A 9,102-nucleotide genomic window follows, 5' to 3' on the forward strand; every position below is an offset into this window, starting at 1 on the left:
TTCAGCCCCAGGTCACCAACCTACCTCAGACTAATGGAATGACAGTGACCCGCCTGATCCCTAATGTTAATGTGTGTGTGTTTTGGGGCCGGTGGGGGGGGGGGGGGGGGGGGGGGGGGGGGAAAGAGGAGAACATACTTCAGCACTTTTGCAGATCAAGGTTTCAAAACCAAAATCCAATAGGGCAGAAGGTATTCCCTTATCAACAGAAGATTCGAGATCAGGAAGTAAATATTAATCTGCAGCAGTCTTAAAGAGATGAGTGGTTTAAAATCTGCAATTGTGCACTCCCATTGGAGTCAGAATTAGATACAGTTTTATTGTTGGAAGAGCAGCAAACGAACAGGCTCGTCCACGTCACCCAGGAGGCAATAAGGAGATGATAGAACTGTGGCTGCCACCTGACTCCTCTATCCACTGCAAACAAAACGTTAGGTTTTTATACGTTTGACTGTCACTTTTGGTATCTTCCTCAGCTCATTCATTTGGCATTCCCTTTTAAAAAGCAAATACCCTTTCCTAACAGCGCCCACTGTCTAGATTTCTTTGCCAACTTACCTCAGAGAGCTCTTCTTTCTGAAATTGTGTTTCCAACTCACTGAGATCATTCTGTGTATCTGTTTGTAAGAAACCGTGCAGCAAAGTCAGCTTTTCCTTTAAACATTCCTGAAAGAGGAAGGAGTTTTCTTGTTAAGCTACAAGAGCCACAAAAATTAGAACGAGTCGCTTTAACTACAGGATACACAACATAACAAGAGAAACACAACCAAAAAACTGTTGACATTCACTCAGACCCACCCAGCGAGACACACAATAACTTTCAGGGGAGGAGGTGGTGTAGTGGTATTGTTGCTCGGCTAGGAATCCAGAGACCCAGAGCCATGTTTGAATCCCGCCACAGCAGATGGTGGAATTTGAAATCAGTAAAAAACAAAATCTGGAATTAAAAGTCGAATGACGACCATGAAAATATTGCCGATTGTCATAAAAACCCCATCATATTATTTGGGGAAGGAAATCGGTCGTCCTTACCCGGTCTGGCATACATGTGACTTCAGACACATAGCAATGTGGCTGACTCTTAAACGCCCTCACGGATGGGCAATACATGCTGGCACAGCCAGCGACGCCCACATCCCATGAACAAATAAAAACGAGAAACGAAATAAATTTAAAAGAAGGGGGGGGTTCTTGCCCCTGGCCTGACAGTCCTCCGACCCTTAAACAGTATATTAAGAATAATTCAACATTTTTTTATTGGTGGACCATTATTTCACGGTGGCAAAATATATCTGAATAACATTAAAATACAGATTTAAATGCAAATGCCTTGTATTTCAGCATACCTTCTCTGTGAGTCCAGCTTTATCCTCAAGCACTTGAAGTCTGCATAAACAAAAAACAGTGATCAAAGTTAGAACCTAGAATTTCAGGTACTTGAAGCAAATGATTTCTCAATATTTAGCTTAGTCATTCTTCTAACTTACTTAAAAATCAGTTTATTTAGACAATGAAACGGTGCCATTTACAAAAATAAAAAGACCAATATCATCTCCACATGAAGTAGAGTTAATGGTGGTCGAATAATTGAGACAGGACATGCAACCAGACTGGTGCAACCAGTTTACATGGGTAGTTTCCATTATAAACATGGGTATAGGGATTTAATCTGGTCAAAGTTAACAAGATTGCACAAGGACATAGAAACAGGAGGATGCCATTCAGTCCTGGGCCTATTCCCCTATTCAATTGAATCCCAGTGGAGCAATATCTCAGTCCATTGGCCTGCCGTTGACACACGTTCTTCGATATCCTCACCCAACAGAAATCTAGCTGATTGCAGTCTTGAAAGAATCAGTTGTCCCAACCTCCGTAGACTTTTGGAAAGGTTAATGGAGAGGGGTTAAGGTAAGAAAGAGTTCCAGGTTTTGACTGCCCTGTGTGTGAAAGAATTCTTCCTGATTTCACTCCTCAGTGTCCTGTTCCAATTTTAAGATTGTGTCCCGTTCTGGATTCCCTCACTGGACAAAAGTTAGCCTATTATTTAACATTGTAAACACCTCAATTAGATCACCCTTCAATTTTTTTTTAAACTTGGGGGAATACAAATTGAGACTAATGTATATGTTATTTATATTATATATAGATCGATTGCACCTATCAATGTAATATAGCTTAGTTTTAGCAATGATTTTCCTGAACTCTGCATGTTCAGTTTCCAGACGCAACACCGACCGACACCTCATCTAATTCCACAAATATTTACTGAAGTCAAAAATCAATTAGCTACGAAACTAAATCAGGCTGTCAAGGCACATTACATGAGCAGTAACACACAGGGCTCATAATTTCTACCTTTAAAAACAATAGGAAAATGATTATATTTAACAGAAACAAATGTATCTTCTGAAGCAACAAAGCAGATAGATGGGGTTTCATTCATAGAAACTCTGTCAAAGTGTGATCATTTCCCCTCCAGAATAAAAGACAGCATTTAATTTCACCCAAGTTGCTCACAGTGACAAAGTGCTACAGGAATGAACTTTAAACAGTTTCACATGATGTCTAATATAGTATTCAGATAATCCCACTCATTCCTAGGCAGACGGTACTTTACACAACAGTGAAGCTGTGATTGTGGGGGCTGTTGCGATTGTCAGTCGGGAGAACCTTGAACATACTGTAAATATGCAGCAGTGGTGTGCCTATGGGCAGCGATTTGTGTCAGTGTTTAAATAATGACTGAACTCCTTGGCTACATTATAGAGTTTACAGTGCATAAGGAGGCCATTTGGCCCATCGAGTCTGCACCGGCCCTCGGAAAGAGCGCTCTACTTAATCCCACCGTTCGAACCTATCCCCGTTACCCAATAACCCCACCTAACCTATTTGGACATCAATGGCAATTTAGCATAGCCAATCCACCTAACCGGAGCACCCGGAGGAAACCCACGCAGACACGGGGAGAACGTGCAGACTCCACACAGACAGTGACCCAAGCCGGGAATCGAACCGGGGACCCTGGAGCTGTGAAGCAACTGTGCTAACCACTATGCTACCGTGCTACATGACAAGCCATAGTATACTATATATTACAGTTCATTATTCAAAGCTACACAAAACATGATGCAGTTTATCCTTGAATTTCCTTATTTACAAAATGGGAAATAGCCGTTTTCAACAATCCTATCACTCTTTCTTCTGGGCAATACAGTAATGACAACTTTTACTTATTCTGGAATGTTAAACTGCTAGCCAAGGGACCTGCAGACTCCTAAATTTTTGTACGATTGTTTTAAACAAAACATTTTTAATCAACTTCGATTACACCCCTTTACAATTAAGGAAATTAAATCTAATATTTCGACCCATAACCTTTGCTTGAAAATTAAGGCCGTCAACCTAATTCTCAATGCTTCAGCAACCCAATCTAGGCTAACAAATAGCTCTTCGACAGGGCTGTTAAATCGAGCTCCTGTCTACATTGCACTATTTAAATATGGTGAGGGAAAATCTACCCACTTGGAAGATGGTTGAGTAGCAGTAATGTAGCAACCCAGAGGCCCAGGTTAATGCTCGGAAGGGCACTAACTCAATCCCACCACCACAGCTGGTGGAACTAATTCAGTTGACAAAATTTGGAATGAAAAGTTAGTTTCAGTAATGATGACCGTGAAACTATCATTGACTATTGTAAAAACCCACCTGGTTCGGGAATATCCTGTAGGGAGGTAAATCTGCCATCCTTACCTGGTCTGGCCTACATGCAACTCCAGACCCACAGCAGTGAGGTTGACTCTTAATACCTGTCCCTCTGAAATGCTCTGGCAAACCGCTCAGTTTGAAGTGCAATGAGGGATGGGCAGCACTTGCTGCTGACCTTGCCAGCAACACCCACACACCCCATGAATGAATAAGAGAACAAACAGAATCCTCCGGTGACTCCTAGAACATACAGTGCAGAAGGAGGCGATTCGGCCCATCGAGTCTACACCGACCCACTTAAACCCTCACTTCCACCCTATCAAATTAACTGCCCATCCCGTTCTACTATTGTTTATTGGATCTGTCTGAAAGGCAGCTGTCGACCATGGAATAGCATCCCGTGTTTCATCTTTCATAAACTGAAGTTCGGGCAGCACGGTGGCGCAGTGGGTTAGCACTGCGGCCTCACAGCGCCAAGGTCCCAGGTTCGATCCCGACTCTAGATCACTGTCCGTGTGGAGTTTGCACATTCTCCCTGTGTTTGCATGGGTTTCGCCCCCATAACCCACAAATGTGTAAGCTAGGCGGATTGACCATGCTAAATTGCCCCTTAATTGGAAAAAACAAATTGGGTACTCTTAAATTAAGAAATAAACTGAAGTTCATCCAAAACTCTGCTTTATTCCAACTTCAAGTTCTGTTCCTGTTCTGCTGCTGTTTCAGCGATTTATATTGGCCCATTCCTCCTGGTCTGCCAGGAAAAATGAAAAGTAATAGTATTGAAACATGAGACGGTGAGGGGGTGTAACAAGGGGGATGCTGCGAGGGCATTTCCTCTTGTGGGATAATCTAGAACTAGGAGGCCAGTTTAAAAGTAAAGGGTCTCCCATTTAAGGCATAAATGACAAACTATTTCTTGAGCATTGTTAGCCGTAAGCAGTGGAGTTCGGGCCATTATTCAAGGACGAGCTGGTCAGATGTTAGATCTACAGGGGACTCAAGGGTTATGGGGAACAGGCAAGAAAGTGGAGTTAAGGCCACAATCCAATCAGCCATGATCACATTGGATGGCAGAGCAGAATGAATAGGCCGATATTTTAAAACCCACCATCATGATCTCCTCTAACCTTTGGATAACTTTATCCGTCCAACTATGCCCTCTGCCCTGATCCTGTGCCCCTCTATTGACAGCCGGGGCTCCAAGCTCGCAAAAAAGAGGAATTTATTCATGTGAGAGAATATTAAAAGTCCCCTCATTACGCCAAATCATCCAACCTGTGATATCCTGTCCTGGGATTTAAACCAGCCGGAGCAGGATGGAGACAGAATAATCCTGACAGGACAGTCATCAATATGGGCAGCACGGTGGCACAGTGGTTAGCACTGCTGCCTCATGGCACCGAGGACCCGGGTTCGATCCCAGCCCCGTAACGAAGTGGTTTAGATCTGGAATGCACTGCCTGAGCGTGTATTTGAAGAAAATGTTTTATCGGGCTACAGGGAAACGGCGGGGGGGCTGGCTGAGTTGCTGGTGCACTTCTGTGGAGTTTGCACATTCTCCGCGTGTCTGCGTGGGTCTCGCCCCCACAACCCAAAAACTTGCAGGGTATAGGCCATGCTAAATTGCCTCTTAATTGGACAAAACAAAAAGAATTGGGCACTCTAAATTTTTTTGAAAATGATGGGGAAAGTTCAGAGTGCAAAGTTGAACTCAATGTTGAGTCAAGATGGCTGTACATGCCAGTAAAATTATGCCTTTTCGGTTAAAAAAAAAACACATCTTTACAATAGCTAGAATATCATTATGAAACAGTTTAATTATTTGATTCAAGACCATTAAAAATGAAGTACAGAAAGCTTTACATTCTTCCGACTGGAGTGCGGTGGGGGGTAGTGATAGATTTCAAGAGGATTTAATAGATAGACTTGTGGAACGGCTGATACATGGCAAATGCAATTTAATGCTGATAAGTGTGAAGTTAAACATTTTTGGTCTGAAGGACGAGGAACGGTGACATAAAGTAAAGGATACAATTCGAAAGGAAATGCAGGAGCAGAGGGGCCTGAGAATGCATGTACATAAAATCACTGAAGGTGGCGGGCAGGGTGAGAAGGCAATTCATAAATTATACTGAATCCTGGGTTTTATAAATAGGGACAGAGTACAAAAGCAAGTAAGTTACGAGCATTCATGAACAGGAAGGAAGTGAAGGTTTGAAGAAGGGCGCAGAAATGATTTACGAGAATGGTTCAAAGGATGAGAAACTTCAGTGATGAGGATAGATTGGCAAAGCTTGGGCTGTTCTCCTTGGAGAGGTGGGGAGATTTGTTAGACATTTTCAAAATCATGAAGTAAAAGTGGGGAAAAACTGTTCCCATCCACAGAACGTTGAGAATCCTCAAGGTGATTAAGGGCAGAATAAGAGGGGACATGAGGAAAAACCTCTATATAACAAGTGGTTTGGATCTGGAACGCACTGCCGGAGCGTGTACTTGAAGAAAATGTTTTATCGGGCTACAGGGAAACGGCGGCGGCGGGGGGTGACTGGCTGAGTTGCTGGTGCACTTCTGTGCTGTGGCCATTCTAGAATTCTACTATAGATACCTCCAGGCAACTTGATAAAAACACTGTTGGGCGGAGGAAGCTGAAGGTTACCCTGATGATATAATCAAGAACAGTGCGAAGAGGCTTGCTCGGAACATAAATGCCAACATAGATGAGGTGGGCCAATAGCCTGTTTCTTTTTGTTTTCTTTTCATAAATTTAAAGTTCCCAATTATTTTTTTTTTCTTCCAATTAAGGGGCAATTTAGAGTGGCCAATCCACCAAACCTGCACATCTTTGGGTTGTGGGGGTGAAACCCACGCAGACACAGGGAGAATGTGCAAACTCCACACAGACAGTGACCCAAGCCGGGAAATCGAACCTGGGACCCTGGAGCTGTGAAGCAACAGTGCTAACGACTGTGCTACCGTACCACCCAACATTCAACAGCAGCATCTCCGTCTGCCATCTCGAATAATGGAAGGGGGAGTGTAAATGGGCAGCTCATTAAAGGTTTGGTGCAGACTCAATGGGCTGAATGTAGGGATTCTATGACAGTAGGGCAGACAGTTTCAGGAGGAGCTTGCTCTCCGTATTGTTCACGCTGGAACTTTTTGCTCACTTGCACTCGAGGCTGAATAAACCTTTCACTGATAAAGGCATTTATTTTCAGAGTGAGTGGAGCTGTCCAGAGAGGAGCTTTCCAACACACCATCACTCCCAGCCTCAGCACACACTACAGCACAAAATCTCTGCCAGTCACTACTATTCTAAAGCAAAGTCTGTGAAAACCCAGCCGTCCAATTTCCAAATATTTTTAGAAAGAAACCTGGAAGCTGAGGCAGGTCTGTGCTGATCCAAACAGATCCAATCATCCTTCCCACAGATAACGGATTGCCAATCAGCAGAGAACTACCATGTAGCGATGAAGGAGAGGGAAGAGATTTGACAGGGCCGGTGGGGGGGATGTGAGACGGGGGGAGGGGGGATGTGAGACGGGGGGGGATGGGGCACAATGGGCGGGGATCTGACTGGGGTGGTCAGACAGGGGGCAATGGGAAGTAATTGGGGACAAAAGGGGGTAGTCGGGGGCAAATGGGATGTTCGACAGGGGGGCAGAGGGGGGTTAGGAAGGGGGGGCAGAGGGGGGTTAGGAAGGGGGGGCAGAGGGAGGTTAGGAAGGGGGGGCAGAGGGAGGTTAGGAAGGGGGGGCAGAGGGGGGTTAGGAAGGGGGGGCAGAGGGGGATTAGGAAGGGGGGGGCAGAGGGGGGTTAGGAAGGGGGGGCAGAGGGGGGTTAGGAAGGGGGGGCAGAGGGGGGTTAGGAAGGGGGGGCAGAGGGGGGTTAGGAAGGGGGGGCAGAGGGGGGTTAGGAAGGGGGGGCAGAGGGGGGTTAGGAAGGGGGGGCAGAGGGGGGTAGGAAGGGGGGGCAGAGGGGGGGTTAGGAAGGGGGGGCAGAGGGGGGGTTAGGAAGGGGGGCAGAGGGGGGGTTAGGAAGGGGGGGCAGAGGGGGGGTTAGGAAGGGGGGGCAGAGGGGGGGGTTAGGAAGGGGGGGCAGAGGGGGGGGTTAGGAAGGGGGGGGCCGGAGGGGGGGTTAGGAAGGGGGGGCCGAGGGGGGGTTAGGAAGGGGGGGCCGAGGGAGGGTTAGGAAGGGGGGGGGGCCGAGGGGGGTTAGGAAGGGGGGGGCCGAGGGGGGTTAGGAAGGGGGGGGCAGAGGGGGGTTAGGAAGGGGGGGGCAGAGGGGGGTTAGGAAGGGGGGGCAGAGGGGGGTTAGGAAGGGGGGGGCAGAGGGGGGTTAGGAAGGGGGGGCAGAGGGGGGTTAGGAAGGGGGGGGCAGAGGGGGGTTAGGAAGGGGGGGGCAGAGGGGGGTTAGGAAGGGGGGGGGTTAGGAAGGGGGGGGCAGAGGGGGGTTAGGAAGGGGGGGCAGAGGGGGGTTAGGAAGGGGGGGCAGAGGGGGGTTAGGAAGGGGGGGCAGAGGGGGGTTAGGAAGGGGGGCAGAGGGGGGTTAGGAAGGGGGGCAGAGGGGGGTTAGGAAGGGGGGGGCAGAGGGGGGTTAGGAAGGGGGGGCAGAGGGGGGTTAGGAAGGGGGGGCAGAGGGGGGTTAGGAAGGGGGGGGCGAGGGGGGTTAGGAAGGGGGGGCAGAGGGGGTTAGGAAGGGGGGGCTATCCACAATTTGGCGCCAAATCCTCCCGGCGCCGTCCCGGAGACCCTCTCCTCTCCCCCCCCCCCCCCCCGGGATGGGGGTTGTACCGGGCCCGGGACGGATTTGAGGTAAATAAACAGCTCAGGTTGCGGCCGCTTCTCGCGTGCGGGGGACTCACTGTTTCCTGACGTCCTCGGGCAGCGAGGCGGCGGTGCCGGTGCGGGCGGGCATGGCGCTGGCGGGCTCGGGGCTCCGGGCGCTGCTGGCGGGCTCGGGGCGCTGCTGGCGGGCTCCGGGCGCTGCTGGCGGGCTCGGGGCTCCGGGCGCTGCTGGCGGGCTCCGGGCGCTGCTGGCGGGCTCGGGGCTCCGGGCGCTGCTGGCGGGCTCCGGGCGCTGCTGGCGGGCTCCGGGCTGGGCGCTGCTGGCGGGCTCCGGGCGCTGCTGGCGGGCTCGGGCTCCGGGTCTCGGGCGGCGGAAAGCTGCAGCGCGCGGGCGCGGCGGGGATTTTCGCGCGCGATCCGGACTTGTCCACTCTCACAGCGGCAGAGGGGGGGAATGCCCCGTCAACTGTCAACTGAACATCGCCGCCCCTTTCAATCCTTAACCGCTTCCTTCATGAAAGCCCTTTACTAATCTGGACAAGTAGAAATTCCGGTGGATTCTCCTCTTTGAACCGTGAATATGTCGAGAACGTCAGTGATTGCAGCTCGG

At 49.0% G+C, this 9,102-nt stretch overlaps 1 protein-coding gene across 1 annotated transcript in view; it reads right to left on the minus strand.

Moving 5' to 3' along the window:
• dnmt1 (DNA (cytosine-5-)-methyltransferase 1) overlaps positions 1 to 8,739 on the minus strand; it is a 52,625-nt gene extending 43,886 nt beyond the window's left edge. The window contains exons 1-3 of the mRNA XM_072490870.1: positions 8,570 to 8,739; positions 1,347 to 1,386; positions 559 to 666 (exon numbers count right to left, since the gene is read on the minus strand). Of these exons, the coding sequence (XP_072346971.1) occupies positions 559 to 666; positions 1,347 to 1,386; positions 8,570 to 8,622 (201 nt within the window). The 5' untranslated portion in view covers positions 8,623 to 8,739. The remainder of the gene's footprint in view (positions 1 to 558; positions 667 to 1,346; positions 1,387 to 8,569) is intronic.
• Positions 8,740 to 9,102: the final 363 nt, after the last annotated feature.

The sequence above is a fragment of the Scyliorhinus torazame genome, chromosome 27 (genome assembly GCF_047496885.1).
Source record: "Scyliorhinus torazame isolate Kashiwa2021f chromosome 27, sScyTor2.1, whole genome shotgun sequence".
In the NCBI taxonomy this organism is placed as follows: Eukaryota; Metazoa; Chordata; class Chondrichthyes; order Carcharhiniformes; family Scyliorhinidae; genus Scyliorhinus; species Scyliorhinus torazame.